General features: G+C 44.9%; 1 protein-coding gene across 3 annotated transcripts in view; it reads right to left on the reverse strand.

Moving 5' to 3' along the window:
• VPS13A (vacuolar protein sorting 13 homolog A) overlaps positions 1-22,538 on the reverse strand; it is a 2,314,464-nt gene that overhangs the window by 1,863,947 nt on the left and 427,979 nt on the right. For all 3 annotated transcript variants that reach the window (XM_085633365.1, XM_085633382.1, XM_085633374.1), the window contains exon 20: positions 14,318-14,454. In XM_085633365.1, the coding sequence (XP_085489491.1) occupies positions 14,318-14,454 (137 nt within the window). The remainder of the gene's footprint in view (positions 1-14,317; positions 14,455-22,538) is intronic.

Here is a 22,538-nt window from a genome sequence, read left to right on the forward strand (position 1 = left end):
AATAAAGGTAGGTCGGTAGTTCACAAAGGAAATTATTTCCTAAAAGGGTCGGTAGGAGGGGAATTCCTCCTGTCGGAACTAGGGCCCTCACACACCCAGCCAGCTAGGTGTCATGGTTCACCAAACGGCAAGGAACAGAAGACCTTTGCTAAAGAGCCCCTCTATGGGTGCCCGTCGGGTATTGCAGCGCCGACCTGACGAAGTGCAGGACCACATAATGAAGCATGACGCCTAGCTGGCTGGGTGTGTGAGGCCCCTAGTTCCGACAGGAGGAATTCCACTCCTTAGACCCTTTTAGGAAATAATTTCCTTTGTGAACTACCGACATACCTTTATTGTCTCGCATTCTCAGTGACCACACAGAGGAACTGCATACTCCTTTTTCTAAATGTATACACAGAGGAGTTATAGTCCTCTACCAACATGAGACAAATACAACTGTAAAAATATGGCAATATTACATTATAAATTAAAAAACACAATGAAGATTAAGGGAATAAGCAAAACATCAAGTTTACATAATTACAATTACTCATTTGTAGCATAAAAGCCCTTCATTCCAAAAAACAAAGTATCTGCAGTGATAAATACAATGAGGCAAGGATAGAACAACACCAGTCTGAAATAATACATAAGAAGGGATTGATACAGTATGGGGAGAAATGCGATAGACCAACCTCATCCACACAGTCACGCTGTGTTAACGGTTCTGAGTTTTCATTGTAAACAGATGCCTATATGTCTGTGTATCCTGCCATGTTGTCCATGTATCCTACCACTGTGTAAAGCATGCCACTGCTTTCATGGTTGCACTTTTAAATACAACAAAGCATAGCATTTGAGAATCCTGAAAAGGTGTTCTTGACTTCATAAATTGGTAGCCAGCTGGATTCTCTGGCTTTTTTCTGGGTAATAGATGCAGGGTCATTTAGTATGATAAGAATCCAATTCTTGCGTATTGTTAGAAATGGGGGTCTCCAGCTGACCCTTATTCTTGTCAGGGTAAGGGAGTTACACATTCAAGATAACCCCTACTCACCCCCTTGGTATCTTGGCACGAGAAGTCAGGCTCATCTCAGAAGCAATGTGTAAAGCCTTTGTACATAAACACATAGTAACATTGTGAAAACACTAAAAAAAGGACACCATACCAGGTTAGAGAAAATAACCAATATTTATCTGAATAAAACAAGATCAAAATGACAAAAATCCAAAATACACAATTAAAGATATCACTTTTTTTTTTTTTTTTTTTTTTTTTTGTTTTGAAAACCTTTATTGACAGTTCTATCAAGAACAAGTATGGGCCTACAACCCCCCGGGGCCGGCCGCTAAGTAATCAGAGCAAAAACAGGCAAGTGTAAACACAGGCAGCACTTCGGGGAGAAGAATCGTGATGCTACTACTGTGAACAAAGTAGGTAGGGCACCAGGAGAAAAAGGTTTTCATTTTATAATGAAACAAGGCAGAAGGATCAGGTACCAAACAATTTTCAAACAGCAATTACAGATATGCAGAGTAATAAACGTAAGCGATTTACAGCAATCCATTAGGTCAATGGCGCAAACACAAGAACATCAGGATGGGGAAAAATATCATAAGCAGTTGCGCCTGCAGTCCTACGCCAGAACTCCCGGAGAACGCCCCGGAAATTGCGGTACACACGGAGCGGCAACGAGTCATAGCAAAGGAGGTGTATCACGCTGATCCCAGAAAAGAAAAACAAAAAAAATCAGAGAAGAAAAAGGAGGCCATGGAAAAAGAGATAAAAGACTAAAGAATCCCCTCCCCCAACCCCCCACCCTGCACCTCTGCAGATGAGTACGGCCCCCCCCCAGCAGTGTGCCTGTCGCCCTGGAACCAGACCCGAAATATAGGAGAATAGGGAAAAAGAAGTAGGAAAAGAACCCCACCAGACGGGGGGGGTAGAGAAAGTATTAATAAACTGGAGGAGGGCCTTCAAAACATACCCCCGGCTTCTCCCTCCCGCACGGTAAGTTTCCCCCAAAGTGAACAATAAACGGCACAAAATCTATCTTCTCAAAGAAAAAAGGGGAGCATTATGCACCTATTATGCTGTTAGCTATGCCAGGAGAGCACGCAACCCCTGAGCCCGCCCGTCCACTAGGTGACCACCCCTGAAGGAGCAGCCTCATCCCTGACCACTCTTTGGGAGTCTGCCCATGTCTACCCCTCGACCCAGCACCATATCCGATGTTCCAAGATAGAGGATTGTCCAAAAACGTCCGAGAAGCGACGCACACAGGTGGGGTGGAAGTCTCTGAGCATCAACACAGTCCGCAGCGTGGAGAAACAGGCTTCCCAGTGCTGCACAAGGATATGCACTGCACTCCAGGTCCAGGAAGGCAGAAGCAGCCAAAGCAGACAATAGTTGCTGGAGTTGTCTCTGGGTCGCAGGAGGGCACGTACGGGACGAGGCTACCACATCCCACTCAGGTCTAGTGCCTCCGGGGCAGATCAGGTCCTCAGCTGGACGAACACACTGTAGCATACTGGCCAAAGTGTCCAACTGTGCACTAACCTCAGGGGTGGCCGCCAAAGTGTCCTCCTGTGCGCAGTGTGGGTAGTCCCTGTGTACGTGCGGACAGGCGGGCCGCCACTGCCCCAACGCCGACGCCACACCGTCGAGCTTACTCCCCAAGACCCCGACACCATGAATCAAGGAGGAGTGAAGAGCACCAAGGGCCTCGAGGAGGTCGCCGTACCCCAGCACAGCTCTCTGCGATCGCGCCGCCACACTCCCGAAAGTCGCACTCTCACAATCCCGCTGCGGCCCAGCGGACAGGATGGTAGGCTTCATTGCAACAAGATGGCCGCCAAGTATGCCCGACCCTCACCGGGGCCGGGACCCTGGGACAAGCGTCTCGATGTCCACGCCGCCGGTGACCGGGTTCCGGGGGCAGGCGAAAAGTTGTCCGTTGCGTGGTCACGGGCAACAGTCGTCCCCACTACGGACCAGCTCCCGTAAAAATTCGGGGGCGGCCCGCAATGATCAGGGCAGGATACGGGCGGCGGCCGGGCAGCTCACCATCAAAGGCAGGGGCAGCCACCGGAGGGTCTGAGAATTGCACCCCCGAACATGCACTCGGTCCGCTACGCAGGACAGTAGAGACGACCACGACGAAATGTAGGCCGAGTTTGGCACCACTCCGGTGGACCGACTCCACCCAGTCACAGCAGGCCGCTGTTGTTGAACTGCCACCCGGCCACGGCGTCCACTCGAGGTCCCGGCTCCAGCGCCGCACAGGCCGCAAAGTTCAAATGCACATTTCTCCGGCGATACCGCAGCCAGAAACCTCGGAGTCACACAGTCGGGTGCCTCTCTCCTTCAGAAACACGACCGCGTAGCACAGGTTAAGGATCTCGTGCAGGATATCCGTGCGGGATGCGGAGGTTCACGGAGCCGGGAGTCTACGCTGCCGTCCCGGTCGCCATCTTGGCTCCTCCCCCAAAGATATCACTTTTAAAAGGTTCAATACAGTTTAGTCCATAGGAAATATGGATGTGTCACTTTTTTCACAAAGTATCTGGGATGCGTCACAATTAAAGACAAAAACAGGCACAGGGGAGATGAGGCACCGGAAAACAAAGCATTGCGTCAATTCCTTACACACAGGGGAGGTGATGCGTCAAATCCTTACCGCCAGGGGAGGTGATGCGTCAATTCCTTACTGCTGCGCTGGGGAGGTGATGCATGGATTCCTTACTGCCAGGGGAGGTGATGTGTTGATTCCTTACTAGGAGGGGAGGTGATACGCTAATTTCTGGACATGGGGCCTCGGTGTCTAAAACTGCTGGGCTACGTTGATAAAGATGCACAGAAGCAAAGGTAAACAATCCGGACATACTGGTCGAATCCGGCGGTGGCGAAACAGGCACTGCATTGATTTTCCAGCCTCAAGCATGTGATGCATCAACTTCTTCAGCTGTACAGCAAGGTCTGCGTCGGAATCAGTGCGGGTGACTCGGACGTCCAAGACACAGTACTCTGGCTGCCTCAATACTTTTCAGCCGCATGGCAGGAGCTGCGTCGATTCTTCGGCCACACCACTGTGCTGTGTTGGTTTTTCAGCCACACAGCGGTGCTGAGTCAGGAACAACCGGAGCTGAAGGTTGATGCATGGATTTTCTCAGTCCTTTGCAGCAAAGCTACCTCCAAGGGCTCAGAACTGGAATTGGCACCACTTGGCAGGTCAGAACTCCCAGCAGAGGAATTCAGGGTTTCAGATGGAGTCTTTGATGGCCCTAGATGTCTTAACATGGGCACTTGGAGAACCTTGGCAAGAAATATACAGAAAGCAAAGTCTTGTCCTTTCGCTGCTCAAGACAGAAACAACAAGCAGCAGGCCAACATAGCAAAGAACACAGCAAAGTATTAGTCTCTCCTGACAGCTGCACCAGCTTGTCTTCTTTGCAGAATGTGCTTTTAGTCCACAAGTGTTCTGTAGTTATGGCGTCACAGCTCCAGTACCAGTTTCTGCCATTAAAGTAGGCAAACTTCAAAGGAAATTCTTTGTAGTGCACAAGACCCTGCCTTTTCCTAACCTGGCTCCAGACACACTACAGGGGGTGGAGACAGATTTCTGTGAGGATAGGCACATCCCTATTCAAGTCTCAATGACATCTCCTCCCACCACTCTAGCTCAGGAAGACCCATGAGCCTGGTGACAGGCCATCAGAATATGCAGGGCACACCTCAGCTCCCTTTGTGGTGACTGTCTAGAGTGAATGCACAAATAACCCAACTGTCAGTCTAACCAGACATGGATTCTACAGGTAGGCAGAGGTACAAAATGGTAAAGCAAGAAAATGACCACTTTCTAAAAGTAGCATTTTCAAACACGCAATTTAAAAAACTAATTTACTAAAAGATGTATTTTTAAAATTGTGAGTTTAGGAACAGCAAACTCTTAATCTCCATCTCTTCCGAACTATAAGTTACACTTGTAAGAGGTTACAAGGCAGCTCCAAGGATAACCTATGGGACAGATAGTCCTTGCAATAGTGAAAAACAAAATTGGCAGTATTTCACTATCAGGACATGTAAAACACGCCAGTACTTGTCCTACCTTTCACATACACTGCACCCTATCAACTGAGCTTCCTTGGGCCTACCTTAGGGGTGCCTTAAATGTATAAAAAGAGAAGGTCTGGGCCTGGCATGTGGGTGCCAGCTTAAAACTGTCCATATAGTTGCAGGGCTACTCATGTGGGTGGCACAATCAGTGCTGCAGCCCCACTAGCAGCATTTGAATTACAGGTCCTGGGCACACACGGTGCACTTTACTAGGGACTTACCAGTAAATCAAATATGCCAATCATGGATAACCAATCATAATCACAATTTACATAGGGAGCACTTGCACTTTGGCACTGATCAGCAGTGGAAAAGTGATCAGAGTTCTAACACCAGAAAAAACGAAATGCAGCAGACAGTCAAAAACAGGAGGTCAGCGGCAAAAACGACAGTAGAAAAACATGTCAAAGACGGTAGGTCTAACACTTACGTAATACGTACAAGCAATGTCAAAAACAATATACAAGAGGGAGTTCTTAGGAAGTCCAATGTTTTCACTGAAAGTTCACTTAATCACATTGTAGGAAGCTGGCTCCTTGTATGATATATCAAAATGAGATATATCGTGCAGAGTACAGGGGTTCCCTTATGAGTGGACAGGGGCTTACTCTAGCAATCCAAAGGTGCTCTTCTAGGGGACAGTGTGGTCGAGCAGCCTTAGGATTATCAGAGAGGAATGTAAGACATCGGCAAATACACACAATAGTTAATAAATGATGCACATGACTCAATAAGGAGATCCATACAAATTTCTAAAAATAACACATGTTTATATACATTTAGGCACCAGAACCAATTCAATTGTTTAAGTAAGTTTTACAATAGAAATTCTTTTGTTTTCAAAAAGTCGACACTTAGTGCCACTTTTAGAAACTGCAATTGTATCCAATAGGAGGAATGACAAGTACGACATTCAGGTACAGTACAGCGACTTACGGGACCAATCTACAGGAGATAAGGTGAGTAGTGGGCAAGGTCGAAGGCAGCACCAGCAGAACACTAACAGTGGCACAAGAGCGGCCAGGTGCAGCGGTGTTAACAGCGTTGGGCGCCCAATGTTACTCTATGGGGATCGGTCTTTGCGTACAAAGCATGCAGGCTTTGACTGGGATAGCTGTCCGCCTGAACCAACAGGGAGGCTCAGGTCTCACGATGCTCAGGGACCTAGGGACACCTTTGGTCCTCTTCTCCACGACGTAGAGGCGACGTGTACAGAGGTGTATTTAGGCGTCAGGTTTTCCTTGGTTTTCCATGGTAGAGGGGGCATGCGTGCAGAGGCTGCAGGTGACATGAGGGAGCCCACGGGAGGTGAAACCACAGTGGACTCCGTCTCTGGAGGGCTGGGGTCCACACTGACATGGATGGCCCACTTCAACTCGGGCTTGGTGCAAGGGGTGCCATGGTGTCCCAAGGTGTCGGGTTTTTGCGGTTTTGAAGTCCTCTTAGGTTTCTTTGGGTTGCCTGCAGGAAACAGGAGAGCAGGTCCGCTGCTCCACAGGAGTTCTTGGTTCCTGGGTGAAGCATTGGCAAGTTTCCCGGGATTTGTTGACTCCGCAGATGTAGGACAAGGGGCAATTGTCAAAATCAGCAGGCGGGCCGGCCGGCTGGTTGGCACGAAGGCAGGTGCTGGCTCTTCTGATCTTCCTTTTTGCGACTCTTCATGTCTGTCTTCTCCGTTCAGGTTGACAGGACCTGATTTTCTCGGGCCAGGGGCTCCCCTAAATACTGAATTTAGTGGTATTAGGGGAGTGCAGGGCAGTAGCCAGTGGGCTACTGACCCTTGGTGTCTCTACGCCCCGTATATCACCACTTCTTGTGGGAATGGGCATAACCCGGTTACAGAATTTCTAAGTATGCCAACATAATGATGGCTAACTCTAAAAAGGTGTGTCACCCCAGATTGGGGGTGGGCACGCCTACCTGACTAGCTAATTTTCCCACCTGTCCAGGTGACAAAGGGGGATGGCTTCCTCTCCTATAAGGAAAGCCAGAATCGCATTTCAAAGGTGGTAGTTCCTTTGAACCTCCCCTGCCTAGGAATGCAAAACAGCAGGTCATGCTGTGGGAGGGGGGTTCTCACCCTCTTCCCAAGCAGGCTTTGTTTCTGACCTCCTGAGAGCAAAGGATCTCACCCTTGGGGGTGAGACACTCGTCTCTGGAGGCAGGCTGCGGGAAACCAGTCAGCCAACACACCAGGGGCTGGTAGGCGTTCAGGGGACACCTCTAAGGGGGCATCTGGGTGCATGAATTAATACATCCCACACTGGAATCACTGGGTTAATAATACTAGATGTTTGATACAAAACATCTCTATTTTCAGTGAAGCCATCATGTAGCTGGGGAACTCGTTTTTACCAGTTTCCAGCACTTTTAAAATAGCATCCCTGTTCACTTGCATAGTCAGTATTAAAACTGACCAGCACAGGGGTATATCTGTTCATGCAGATATGCCCTCACATGTAATATTAAGCACCCAGCTTAGGGGTGTAAGGCCTGCTGTAGGGGTAACTTACAAATACTACATGCAATGTTAGGGGATACGGCACACAGGGATGTGTATCATGCCGTGTTTTCACTTTTGTCTGCACCAAAACAAAGCCTGCAATGGCAGTCTTGCATGTGTTTGGTAAGGGGTCTCTTAGGTTGGCACAGTTTGTGCTGCAGCCCTTTGAGACACTCTTTAGTACCTCAGGCACTAGGTACCAGGGATACCATTTGCTAGTGACTTACTGAGAGTGCTAAAGGTACTGCAAACTGGGGTAAACAATCGTACAGCTTTGGGAAAGAGATCTTGGACAGGGTAACTGGTTAGCAGGGTCCAAGTGCACTTCCAGTTAAGATCATATTAAATACAAGGCAAAAGGTGGGAGTGACCATGTAAAAAATGGGCACTTTCCTGTCGGGACGAAACGCGTTGGCTGGACAGCAGTTTAATGTTGTGAGGAATAAAGAAAATCTTTTTGGGAATATCATATTATGGCTTCTGCGTTATATTGGATCTGTAAGAAGAATTCATATGTTTGAATAATCTGGATTAATATGTGAGTAAGTGAACTTTCAGTAAAAACATTCGGACTTCCTAAGAACTCCCTCTTGTATATTGTTTTTCAATCTTATTTATGGTTTTGGAGCAGTAGGACCATTAAAAGGTTGAGTCCTATTGCATACATATTAACAATACAAAACGCTTGTGCGGTCAGTTAGAGCCAATACTGCTCTTGTTTGGAAATACTTACAGGCAAATGTTGTAAATTCTCAAATACAGTCAAAATCAATTACCACCTTCTGCTGTAGCACATTTTGGGCCAAGTACCTGATAGTGGGATTATTAAAAACGAAAGTGTACAAAAAAGTATACAAAAAAGCGAAGAATACAAAAATTTAAGTACATAAAATAGTGATACTAGAAAGTGACGGATGAAATGCTTGAATTAATCTGAGGTGAGATTTTTTTTAGTGGACCGCATGATCTCTGCACAAGTGCACTACACGGACACACTGACAATCTGTATAAAATACTTTATGTATGAATCCTAGTTGTCCTGTGCTGTAATTGAGGGTTCTCCAAAGTCGATCCTGGAGGGCCAGATCCATGCCAGATTTTTATCCTATCCCCTTTTAGATGAATGTAGTTATCTAAAAAATCTGAGATGGATGCGGCCTTCAAGGACCGACTGTGGAGAACCCTGCTTAATAGAAACAATCAGAAATGACCATTACAAACATTATGACCCATTAGTAAAAGAAGGGGGGTTTCCTGCTTGAGTGGTAGGTCGAAAAGAGAAGAAATATCAAAGTAATCAACAAACTTCCAATCTAAAGTTGTGTACCATCCAAATAAAGTCTAAATATCTTAGAATTCCATATCAGCTTGAGTTATTAGTCCAGTCAATAATACTCCTACAAGACAGGCATCAAAAAGGCAAATACACTCTGTAGTAGCTACAAACAGTCTATTAATACATGTCCTGTTTACCACTTACAAGTACAGTTTGGTAAATTCTAAGGGCTAAATTAAACAAGCCAAAAAAACATGTTTTCATAAAAAGAAAAAGAAACTGTAAAGGAACACAATACCAGGTGGTGGCAGATACGCCCCTGCATCCCTCCAATATTGGTAAAAAGAAATTAAAGTCAACAGGAAAATTGGCAAATCTGCTCCTCTACCCCATTACCATTCCTATAATTTCTCTATGCAGAAAAAGGCGTAAGAAGAGAAACTTTAATCAGAAAGAGATCTACTGGGAACTGACCAGCCCTTTATAGTCTGTAAGAGAAAACCTCCTCTGAGGTGCACTGTCATAGTGACTTCAACAAATCACAATTTTTTACTCATTTCCAGAACATTCATTAGTATTTAACAAAACCCGAACTATACATCTGACTGATGCATGGGATTTATTGTGTGTGTCTATATGCCTTTGGTCACAGTGAATTGCCTCTGATGAGGACAGCTCGCTGCGGTCTCCCAATCGTTAAGTGATGGTATATTGGATAAACATATTTGCTGCTTTTATCAATAACCCCTCTGCAGCTGCATACCCTTTCAGATAAAGGATTGTCTTTGGTTTCAAGCTTCTGCAGCCACAGAAGAAGACGTCCCTCTCTATCTCGCAAAGTTTTTTGACCTGATGTTCAGGGTGAAGGGAGTAAATACACATCTTGAGGGGATCCTCTGAGTGAAGTCTTAGTTTCCCACAAGATTCACAATGGCTGAAGAGAGATCTTTTTGACGAAGACATGTTGAACTGAAGATCTGAAGAAATTCAGAAAGCCAAGAGAAAGTACTGAGCATAGCTCAGGAAGACTCCCTTCACATGATGTGTGGTAGAAAATCTGAGAGCCTGGAGCTTCTGTGGAGCGGGTTCTAGAGGGTGCTGTCGCCTGATTGGCTGGAGTTTAGACCTTTCCTAATAACTAGGACGAGATATTAAAGTGAATGTTTTTTCTCTATTAACTTTAATGTTAAAGTCATTGCTTACTGCTTTTTATGTACCGTGGAACTCCCACTTCAACAACAGGGAATGATTCAAACATGTGAATCTATGAAAGACACCCCAATACTGGAGAACATAGGTACCCTATCAGTACTTGAAAAAAAGATGAAATAATCATTCCGAGTGTCCTAGTGGGCTCAATTTGTTTTATTTATTCTGGCTGTCCAGGTTTAGATAAGTGAGATTAAAAAATGCTTGCCCTGCCTGACAACATTGAAACAGCAGGTTACCTGGTTTTCACAATGAAGTATGGGGTATTGTTAATATGTTGCTTACCATTGTAAGCATCTGTTCGTAGCGTTCAGTGCAGTGCTGTAGACTTGCATGCTCTGCATACTTCTGCCATTTAGTGTTGGGCTCGGATGTTTGAAACGTGTTTTTCTTTAAAGAAGTATTTCGAATCACATGGTATACTGACTCCTCCCTAAGTTGGCAATGCACACCAGCACCAGCTCTATTAAATTGTTTTCCGCACAGCGGTTGAGAGCAAAGATAGAACGTTAGAAAGACAGGAAAGTGTTGTGACCATGCAAGAAGTTGTATACAAAAAGTTTAAGTGAAAGATTGCAACAACAAAAAGCTACTGGTGAGGTGGGTGGGCACATGCAAATCTACAGCACTACATGCTACGAACAGATGCTTACACAGTAAGTAACATATTCCATTCATAGTATGTGTGTTTGCAGATACACATGCTCAGTATAGATTGTGAGGCAGTTTTCCCTTAAGTGGTGGTTAGCCGGTGGATATTGCTGAAGACTAAAACATGCTTGTTGGCATGCTAAGACATCCACACAGTAGGGCTTGGAAAAGGTTTGTGGAGTGGACCATGTAGCTGCCTTGCAAATGTCAGCTTTGGGTATTTTTCCAAGGAAACCCACAGAGGCTCTTTTCTTCCCAGAGTAGAATGAGGCCTGGCAGGTCAGGCAAATGTCTTTTAGCCTCAATTTATCAGTTGTGGATGCCTTTGACAATCCATCTGCGTATGACTGCTTTAGATAGAGTGTGCGCTTTGTGAGGTTTAGAAAAAGCAACAAAAAGAGGCAGAGTTTTAGGAAAAGGCATTGCCCTACCATTGTAATACATGAGGTTGAACTTGACATCAAAGTTGTGAAGCGCAGAGCCAACCAACATAATAACCATGGAGGGCACTAGATTAACTAAATATACAGGTCAGATGAGAGATCGCCTCCCTATCCTCAATGCCACACATCAGGAAATGAGGCAATGCGGACCTACGGACGTGACATGAGGGATTGAGGAGGGAACGGTTTGCAACAAATCAGCACGAGAAATATCAGGAAAAATCAAATGTCATGAAGATTATGCTAGATCTGGATATAAATGAATATTGTACTTCAATGCATTGTGATTTATGAATGTCGCACAAATCATTATTTGGAATCTTTACTCCTGTTACGCATGAAGACTGTATAAAAAGTTTTTTTTTTTTTAAGTTGTGAAGGGTGCTCTCTGCAACGGAGACTGACTGATAGAAAAAGATCGAGAGCTCAATTGCCTGACTGAGAAGGAAGGATGATACCTTCTTAAGAGGGAACTGGTTCTGAGGACAATTCGGTTGCTATGAACTTGAAAGAAAGGTTCCTCCAGCATGAGGACCTGCAATTCGTTTATTGGCCTTACAGATGTGATGGTAACAAGGAAAGCAACTTTCCAGGAAAGTAACGGCAAAGGGCACAAATGTAGGGGTTCGAAAGGGGGAGCCATGAGTCTGGTGAGGATAACGTTAAGGTTACAGACAAGGGCCGGGAGCATCCTGGGTAGAATAACCCTTTTGAGTACTTCCAGAAAAGCTTTGACAGCAAGGATTTGAAATAAAGATGAGTGATCCCTATTCTGCATGTAGGCCACAATAGAAACTAAGTGACGGTGTATGAAAGTGTAATTGAGACCTTTTTTCAGTAAATGAAGAAGTAAGCAGACATTACTCTGAACTGCAGGCTTAAGAGGGTCTATGTGCTTAGGAATGCAGAAGTGAATAAACCTTTTCTATTCGGCAACATAATCGGTGTGCTCCTTTGAGGATAGACATGCTCTCTTGAGTTAGGTGGAGATAGCTGAATTCTAAGACCTCAAGAGCCAGATTGCTAGATTGGTGGTGCCATATTGTGACTTGGTTCTGCATGAGGAGGTCCGGCCGGCTTGGGAGCTTCTCGTGGGAAGCCCCTGACATTAATAGAAGGGTCAAAAACCAGAGCCTTCTGGCCCTCGTATGAGCCACCAGGATGATAGCGAGAGACGTTTGCCGAAACTTCCCAACAACGTAGGGAATGAGTGAGAGAAGAGGAAAAGCATATGCAAAGATACCTGACCAATTCATCCATAGAGCGTTGCCCTTGGACTGTGGGTGTGGAAATCTGGAGGCGAAGTTTTGGTATTTCGAGGTATGGACAGTGACAAAGTAGTCGACCTCTGGAACCTCCCAACAAGGGAAGTACGGAAGTAGGATCTGTGGTAGAGTTACCACTTGTGGGCTTCCTGTATCCTGCTGATCAGGTCGATAAAATTGTTTTCCACTCCCGGAAGTTACTCTGCAAGGAGGTGTATTTGGTGGGGAAGTGCCCACTGCCAATTGCTTTGCGGTATTGTAGACAGCTACAGTGAGTGTGTACCGCCTTGATTTAAAGATAATATATGGCAGTTATGTTGTCTGTTTTGATCAAGACTACTTTGTGCTAAACCTGGTGAAAGAATAAGTTGAGAGCCAGCTGCATGGCAAGTAGCTCAAGGAAACTGATGCGACAATCAATTGCTGATAGTGTGCTCCCCATCCTGAGAGCTAGGTCTATGAAGAGCTGGTCCTGCGACTGATTGTTGCTGTTCCGCCAATGCAAAGAACGATGGGTGTTTGCCTGAAGCAGCACTAGATCCTACTAGTGACTGTCTTCCTGTGACCATTCTGCTGATAGGCACTGTTAAAGCAGGTACACGTGGAGCTGGCATTGGGAACTATCACAATGCATGAGGCCATTATTCAAAGAAGGAGCATTACTGTTCTGACCGTCAGTTGTTGGTCTGGGTGAAAAAGAAACAGTTTCTGCTGGAAGGCTTGCATCCTTGCCTGACTGGGCATGTATTGCCAGTAATTGTATTGAGCGCGGCTCCCACAAAGGGCTACATCTGAAAGGGATGAAGGTGGAACTTAACAGTATTTATGTAAAAGCCCAAACTGTGGAGGAAGGACATAGTGATCTGGTTGTGAGCGAAACACTGCTGCTTGGTTGCACTCTTGATCAGCCAGTCATCTAGGTAGGAGAAGAAATAAATACTGCGCCATCTGAGATGGGCATTTTTTCTGAATACTCGGGCAGTGGTAACCCTGAATGGGAGCTCTTTGAATTGATAACATTGACCAGAGGCTGATCGGTACACATCCGAACACGAAGGCCGAAAAAAACAAATCCAATAATGGAGCTGGTTGCCATGTTCATATCCAACTAAGGGAGAATTTACTATACCTTGTGACTCGAAAGACTTCCCTGAAGAAAAACAAGTGAACTTGCAAGGACTATGCAGAGCCTGTGTATCTACAACCACATAGGTTATAAACACATTATTATAATTATTTAAGCTCCCGCGACTGAGACATGACAGGTGATAAAGTACAGAATGTTTAGCCCTCTTTTCATAGAATTAGAGAGTGTCAAACATACTTTCGATTATGCCTGCATTTAGTACTTCTGAAATGTAATTATTTCATTGTCGGGAGATTGTTGAATAATGTAAACTTAACTAACACTGAGAAAAATAATTCGACTTGGGCATCATATAATTCTACAGTTTCAATTCCATCCTCTATGTCATAAAGAGCTCACCCTGTATTTTGTAATGTTGTATCAGGTAACTAAGCACAGTCAACTAGACAACATTAACAATATGGTGCAAGGTTAAAAACTAAAAAACTGACGTATTGCTCAAAGTACAAATTGCAATTAAAAAATAAGTATCCTATTTGGATATGTCAAATGTGAACCAATGCAACTAAAACAGACTGGAATACCTTTTTATCTCACTTGCCTTGGACAGTATTGGCACAAAAAAAAATGTAAGATTGAATCTTGAGGTGGATCGTCATAATTTGTGAAGACAACAGCTTTGTCAGATACTAGCAGTTACCAAAAGGAGATAGGTTAAACACATCTATATTCTCGCTCAAGTCATACTATCCACAAAACAGTCACTCGCTGCAATAGATATTTACCTTTAGATTACCAAGATCCAGAATAAGCATATTTGTTGTAGAATCATAAAAGCCATTTTGGGGGACGATAACATAGGACGCCATGAGATTAATATTCAAATCCAGAACTTTTTGAGTTTCAATAACATACAATAGACCTAAAAATAAAACAAAAGTTTGATATTCTCAATCTTATTTAAAATGCCATAACATTCTCTTATTATGAGTATCTTATTCAACTTCAAAATATATAACCAACACAACTACAAATATCTGAGCATAAAAACAGCAGTGCTATATTTTATAATACTGCATTCCTTGTGCCATAATTTGCTTTAAAGAATATTGTTAGTCATAACACATCAGAGTTCGTCAGCACACATTTAATGATTTTCTGTATAAACAGTTCCCAGCTCCGTTCAAAGGAAGGACAAAACTGAATACTGAATGGAAAATAATCTGAGCCAGACAAAAGTAAAACAATTGTTAAAGGCACTTCTGGCGTCACTTTAAAGAAAGATTGCTGGTTGTATTTAGGTCCTTTGCCATATTCTGTCTGTTTAATCTGTACAAGTAAGCACGTCACATTATCAGACTGCACAAAATTTGCTACATCGACTCACAAGACGTATAAGAGAGCAAGCAAAAGTTAACGTAGATGATAGGGCCCCATACTCCCATTTCCTTTAAGAAAAGAACTGGGATTTCCCACGAATAGCCATTGTACTGCCTACATTTGCTCTCTACTCTTAATTTTGCTGGTCTCTTTGGAAGTTGGGGAGGGGAGGGGAGTAGGAGCTCAAAGAGTCAATGTTATGGTAGTGGGAGGTAGAAAAGCACAAAGGGTTCTGACACTGCTGCTGAAAGCAGGTTTTCAATCTGCATGAGAAGTTGATGCAGGGCAGAAAGCTTGCCCATTAGAATATGAGATGCACAAGTTACTTACTTTTGTAACGATATATCTGTTAATGACATTACTTAGTGATAGATTCCTTACCTTACAATATCCCCAGGCGTCAGACTGGACCCGGAAAGTTTTCGTCAGCAGTACCCCTGCGCGTCGGTAGGCATCGTTGTTCCGCTCCGTGCAAGTCGCTGGCGTCGTAGCCGCCGAGATGATGTCGTCGGAGCTACTTAGAAGAGCCCACGCGCGCTGACGTCAGTTCTGTACACAACTTTTCCGTGTCAGGAGCACAGAGCCATGCCAGAGACCGACTACTGGTGCAATAGAACTAGGGCCCTGAAAGGGATGATCTGCACCCTAGAGAACAGTTCGCAGAACGGGGAGGATGGGCGGGCGGTAAGGAATCGATCACTAACTAATGTCTCTTACACGCAAGTAAGTAACTTGTGCATCTGAAAGAGACACGTTAGTGATAGATTCCTTACCCAAGCAATACCAACCCCAATGGTGGGTCTGCGAAGTGAAATTACACCAGAAAGTCACGGAGAACCGAACGGCCAAAGAAGCCGTCTCTCCGGACCTGACTGTCAAGGCAATAGTGCTTAGTGAAAGTATGCAACGAGGCCCAAGTGGCTGCCTGACAGATGTCTTGCATGGGGACACCGCGTCCCAATTCTGTAGTAGCTGCTGTCGCCCTGGTAGAATGGGCACACAGCCCAAACGGCTTTAATGCACAAGACAACCCATCGGGAAACAGTTGGCTTGTGCACAGCCCGGCCTTTCTTGGCGCCCACGTAGCCAACAAAGAGCTGGTCATCCACCTGGAACTGTTGTGTGCGGCTGAGATAGAATGAAAGCGCACGTTTTGGGTCCAGACGGTGGAGCCTCTCCTCTTCTCTTGAAGGGTGCGGTGGCGGAAATAAAGTGGGCAGAGTGACAGTTTGCCCGAGATGACAGGCAGAGACTACTTTTGGTAGAAAGGAGGGACGCGGTCCAAGCACAACCTTGTCCGGATGAATCGACAGAAAAGGAGGTTTACAGGAAAGAGCCTGGAGCTCACTCACCCGCCGAGCGGGGGTGATGGCCACCAGGAAGACAGTTTTCAAAGTTAATAACTGCAAAGGACAGTTATGAAGAGGCTCAAACGGAACGCACATCAAGTATGTGAGAACTAGGTTCAAGTCCCACTGAGGCATTACAAACGAAATAGGAGGGAAAAGGTGAATAATGCCTTTGAGAAATCTATTGACAACTGGGGACTTGAAAAGAGAGGGCTGATCAGGCAGCCTAAGAAAGGCTGAAAGAGCAGAAAGGTAGCCCTTGACAATGCCCAGAGCAGAGCCCTGATGGGCCAAAGAGAAAAGGAACAATAGGACTTCAGAAAGAGGATCTACAGCTTTCGCTGTGCACCATGCCACAAATCTTTTCCACCAACAGGCATATACCGTTTTAGTGGAGGGACGCCTGGCTGCCAGAATCACATTACAGACTTCAGGAGGCAAGTCAAATTGAATCAGCTGTCGCCGCTCAATCTCCACACAAGGAGGTGGAGGCTGGACAGGTTCGGGTGGAGGACCGTCACTAACATGTCTCTTTCAGATTGCTGGAGATAGTGGCCTCTAGAGCATTAGGCTCTAAAACAGTACTAGAGAGGCATTAAAGGGACTGGGCAACGTAAGCATTGGGATTCCCAACAATACTGCTTATCCTATAGTGAATTCAACTGGCCTTTCGCTCTGGTACAGACATGGACAAGGAAGGGTTAATATCAGAGTGTGTGCCTCATCTAGGACTCTGGTCTCTGAGTGAAATAACTGCTTTACCACCAGTCCTCTGTGGTGGAGTCTGGAACATAAAGATAAATCCTATAATTGCTGGGAATACGTGCCCCTCCCACTGAGAGATATGCCAGCAGGGTAGGTCTCTCGTCTGTCCATAATTCCCTAAGGTAACAAGAGGAGTAAGGCAGTTTATCAGTTCCAGCAGGGACATACCAGAGCAGGGTTGGAAGTAGAAGACAGCAAAGTTATCTGAGCTGGAAGGGCAGTTCATATTATCAAGGGAGCAATTGAATGGGTCACACTGTGGGGAGGGGAGAACCCCTCAAGTTAACAAACTGCAATTTACTGTCAATACCATACATCCGGATGTGGACCTGCTTACCTTGCTGTAATCATCAGTGCACACTGGTTTTGTGTCAGATGGTGGTGAACTTGGACACCCAACTATACAATAAAAGAATTCAGTATATTTTATGTGCATTTCACGTATCTGTCCATTTTGCACATCATAAACATACATGATTATTTTGCTGATGGACATGGCACTCACATTCTGTTAGAGAGATCTGCATAACAAATGTGCCATTAATATGACCTTGCAACAATGTCAGAGTTTGGGTATCATCAAACCATTGTCTCAAGGGTTCCAGCTTATTCTAGACTGATCAGTAAAGCAGATTTGATTGTGTGCTATTTCTGAGTGCCTAATTAAGACTGCAGTGTAATAGTGTGTAGGACCATTTGATGCCTGAGGTCTTTACCAGCTTTGGTACATTCCATCTAGTATTCTGTGGTCGAGACATTTGAAAGTCGGTGTCTTGCAGAAGGTCCACATTATTCTTTAGCTGGGCTAACTGGGGTGTTTTTGTTGGATTTTAGAGTTATAGCATATTGTGTGTTCTTGTGGAATGGTATATGGTTTCTTAAGCTATCCAACTCAAAATGTATTTTATTTTGTTTCCCCTTACAACAAATACCTACGTATGCAGAAGGGTCAGTTTTGTGTCATCCCTACCTATATCCTTCAGTTCACCAGTAATAAAGTCCCTACAAGTTGAACTGTTGCCGTTTGGCTAGAGTATATGGGGTTTCACGTCAGAATCAAGATGTAAAAGAAGCGGTGTGCATGTACGTGTACTAGGGAGCACTCCCTTTCCCCTACAAAATAAATCTAGAAACAAACTACAGTTCCACATATTTATGCATATTACCTCTGCAGTGAAAGCTTGTAGCCAGAGCACTATGAATTCTGTGAAATCTCTCACGGTTGACACTGAACCGTGTTATAAAGACCATGACTATGAATCTGTGTGCAGCATGGAAGAAAATGAGGAGTGCTGAAGGCTCCCAAAACATGGCTTTGATTCTTTGGGGCAGTTAAGGTGCACATTATTTACTTTAACGAAAGAGTTCACCTTTGAGTGCATATTTGTGTTCATTTACACCACTTCAGAATATGAGGAAGGGATTTTGAGAAAGAGAGAGATGGGATGTGGATCATCATCTGGAGTTAAAACACTGACATTGCTTCGATTCTTAATGCAATTAGCTATTTTACATCTTTTACTGCCAATATTTTGGACTTGCAGCTGATTGCTGTTCTAATGTCTATGACAATAGAAGTAATATTACCCACAAAGATCCCTGTCCTAAGATGGATTTGGACTAAACAAAAAGAGGGTAGGTCAAGGCACTGAAGGGACAGTGAAGATGAATCTTAAGGGCTCTTTCCCAGTAGGGTATCGTGCTCCTTTTGAGTAGTGATCAAAGTCACTTCTTGGTGGACTGTGGTTTTGCTCTAATGTTGTTGTTCTATTGTTGTTCTGTTCTTTATTTTTAGCGCAAAGCACTTTTCAGTGGCTACAGCAATTGTTTAATAAATTACCATTTATATGCATGCACCACTTTTATTTTTTTTTAACGCTTCACTTTTTTCCTCTATACGTTTGAAAACATTTTATAGTGCGTGAGGATGAAAGGTTCAATTTATCCGGAAGTGTGAATCAGTACTTTTACTGCCTTCTCTGTACAGCTTCCTTAATAGTATGCTAATGTTTCTACCACATCTCCTTTCAATTATCTCCCAACCAAACTATGTCCATTCCTACTCAGATGTCTCTTTGCATAAGGTTTCAGATGAGGTGCATCTCCAAAAGGCCTACATCTTTTTGGCGATATGACCCACCTATGAGTAATAAACTACCAGAATGACCTTCCCTCTGAACCCCAGCATTCCCCTGGTCTCCACTTCCCCTGTCATATAGCTTAGAAACATTGATAAGACAACCCCAAGATACCACTGTTGTTAATGCCCCCAAGACAAGTACGCATTCTTGAACAGCTCCCCAGATGTCTATTCCTCAAAGACTACCTTCTCTAAGGTGTCAACAACTCTTAATTGTTTTTCTCATTATGTGCTTTCGTGTTTGGTGATTAACTGTGACTAACTCCTCATAGAGGACCTTAACCACGCTTCACAGAGGGAAATCTGCAAGAAATGGGATGCCTACAGACGCAAAGGGAGCAATACGTATTCCAGAGGGTGCAGTCTAAATTGGATCTAGATTGCAAATCTGCAGAAAACCTTACCTTAAAGATCACTGGGTGCCCTAGATTTACCAACAGATGTGAGACGTCTTTCATAGCAGACTTTACACAGTGGAATTAAAGTTCTGAGGACATCGTCAATTCTATGGTTTCTACTTTCTCCTGACTTTTAATACTTCTCTATATAACGTTAGCAATCAAAGGTCAATGTTTAGATCGATTTTATAAATATAAATAAACATTTGAAGTGCACAAAAAGCTGTCGAGCAGTGGTGACTAAAGAAGAAAAAATCTACAAAGGTCTAAGTCACTCGGGAAGTGGTGATTAATAGTGGTAAAGCTAAAAGCTACATGAGTCATTGTTTACTTTTGACATTTCGATGATTATCGGAGCATAGCAAAGGATAGAGTAATATTTTTCTAAAGGCACCTTTGCTTGCCGCTTCCTGAACATGAGAGAAGAAAACGATGCGCAAAGAAGCATGTGCTGCTCTGTGAACTTGAGAAATTGAACCTATGCTCAGAGAAGCATGCGTTTAAATCGAACGTTATGCCCTTAATATCATTGGACAGGTTTACTCTTAACTACTTGATAACCAATGCATTGTCGCAATAATGTCCACGTTTCAGTCCAGGTAAAGAAATGCTGTGTATTGAGATGAGTGGCTTCCTTTATGCATCAACCACGCTGTCTTACTCAATGGAATGCTCCATCAGTACAAGATGGGAGCACATGCATATTTCTAAAACCAAATAATACAGTCAAATTCCCCTTTGATAACTATGTTGTACCAATTGTATTTCTTTCAACACTTTCACTGCTGGGGTGTTTGAGCACCTATGTGCTGAAGAGTTTCTCATAAAATCAGGATCACGTTGTTTAAACAAATGAGCCTCTTTGTTCTTCACTTATAAACCTGACAATATGCATCTTTTATTGTCAGATTCAAGGCTATGGACTGTACAACCCACTGCATCATTATCTCATTGCAGCTTGCAGATGTTATGAAAAATATTTTCTTTTTTTTTTCTATCTTCTCGGAACAAACGTCATCTTTTATTGCATTTCTCAATATGGCCAAAACAGAACTCATGAAACATTAACCAAGGATATGTTACCCGGAATATTTGGAATCCAGAAATGCCAGTGTGGGGAAGTGTGGCTCAATGGTTAGAGCGGCAGACCCTGATGCAGAGGTCTGGCCCGGGACCAGGGTTCAATTCCCCGCCTCGGCGGGTCTTGGGCTCAAAATTCCACGGACCTGACAATTCTCGCCTCGGTGCCTATTCCAATCATGGAGTCCCACTCTGCAACTCTGGGCAATAGTTTGCTTAATCTCCACAACGGCCCCCACAACGCTAAGGATGCCTGGCCTCCACCTTGGGGGTGCCCAGGAGTGGACACCTCACAGGGAAAGCCAGGATGGGTTCCACAGCAGTATTCGTACAAGCGCCTTGAAACCTTTGCGGGTGAGTAGTGCGCTATACAAGTATCAATTTACATTTGTTTTTTTACATTTACCTTGCCAATGAGGTGGGGAAGGAAGACTTTTAGTGCTAGATGCACAAGTTACTTACTTGTGTAACAATATATCTGTAAGAGACATTAGTTCGTGATAGATTCCTTACCTTAGAATATCCCTAGCCGCCAGACTGGATCCAGGAAAGGAGGTTTACAGGAAAGAGCTTGGTGCTCACTCACCCGCCGAGCGGAGGTGATGGCCACCAGGAAGACAGTTTTCAAAGTTAATAAAAGCAAAGGACAGTTAAAAAGAGGCTCAAAGGAAGCACACATCAAGTATGTGAGAACCAGGTTCAAGTCCCATTGAGGCATCACAAAAGGAATAGGAGGGAAAAGGTGAGTAATGCCTTTGAGAAACCTATTGACAACCGGGGACTTGAAAACAGAGGGCTGATCAGGCAGCCTTAGAAAGGCTGAAAGAGCAGAAAGGTAGCCCTTGAAAGTGCCCAGAGCAGCGCCCAGCTAGGGCAAAGAGAGCAGGAATAAAAGGACCTCAGAAAGAGGGGCAGAAAGAGGATCTACAGCTTTTGCTGTGCACCATGCCACAAATTCTTTTCACCGACAGGCGCATACAGTTTTAGTGGAGGGACGCCTGGCTGCCAGAATCACATTACAGACTTCAGGAGGCAAGTCAAATGGAATCGGCTGTCGCTGCTCAATCTCCGCGCAGGGAGGTGTAGGCTGGACAGGTTCGGGTGGAGGACCGTCCCCTGTTGTTGCGACAGGAGATCCTCCCGAAGAGGCAGTTGGATCAGGGGATCCACGCTCATACTGAGTAGCTCGGGATACCAAACTCTTCGAGCCCAGTCCGGTGCCACAAGAATGACTTGCTGCCGGTCGCGTCTTATCTTCTTCAGCACTCTGGGCAGAAATGGTATAGGCGGAAAGGCATACAATAGACCGCAACTCCACTCGCAACGAAAAGCGTCTCCGAGCAGGTGCCGCCTTGTAAACTCCAACACGCAGAACTGCTGACATTGCGCGTTCTCTTCGGTGGCGAATAGATCTAACCAAGGTTCTCCCCACTGCTGAAAAAGACCTTGCGCCACCTGTAAGTGAAGACGCCACTCGTGATCCAACATGCACCTGCGGCTGAGTTCGTCCGCCCTGGCGTTCAGGGTACCTGCCAGGTGTTGAACCACCAAGGAAATGCCTTGACGTTCCAGCCACGTCCAGAGACGTAGAGCCTCCTGACATAGGGTCCACGACCCCACCCCGCCCTGCTTGTTGCTGTACCACATGGCGGTGTTGTTGTCTGTCAACACCTGCACTACTCTCCCCTGGAGAGAGGGAAGGAATGCTTTCAGTGCAAGTAGAATCGCTCTGAGCTCCAAAAGGTCAATATGGAGCTTGGACTCCGCCGGAGACCAGAGGCCTTTGATCTCCGCCTCTCCCATGTGGCTGCCTCATCCCAGGAGGGACGCGTCCGTCACTACTGTGTGCTCCAGGTGGGGAAGGGAGAGGGATCTGCCACTGACCCAACGCTGG

The sequence above is a fragment of the Triturus cristatus genome, chromosome 2_1 (assembly GCF_964204655.1).
Source record: "Triturus cristatus chromosome 2_1, aTriCri1.1, whole genome shotgun sequence".
Classification (NCBI taxonomy): Eukaryota; Metazoa; Chordata; class Amphibia; order Caudata; family Salamandridae; genus Triturus; species Triturus cristatus.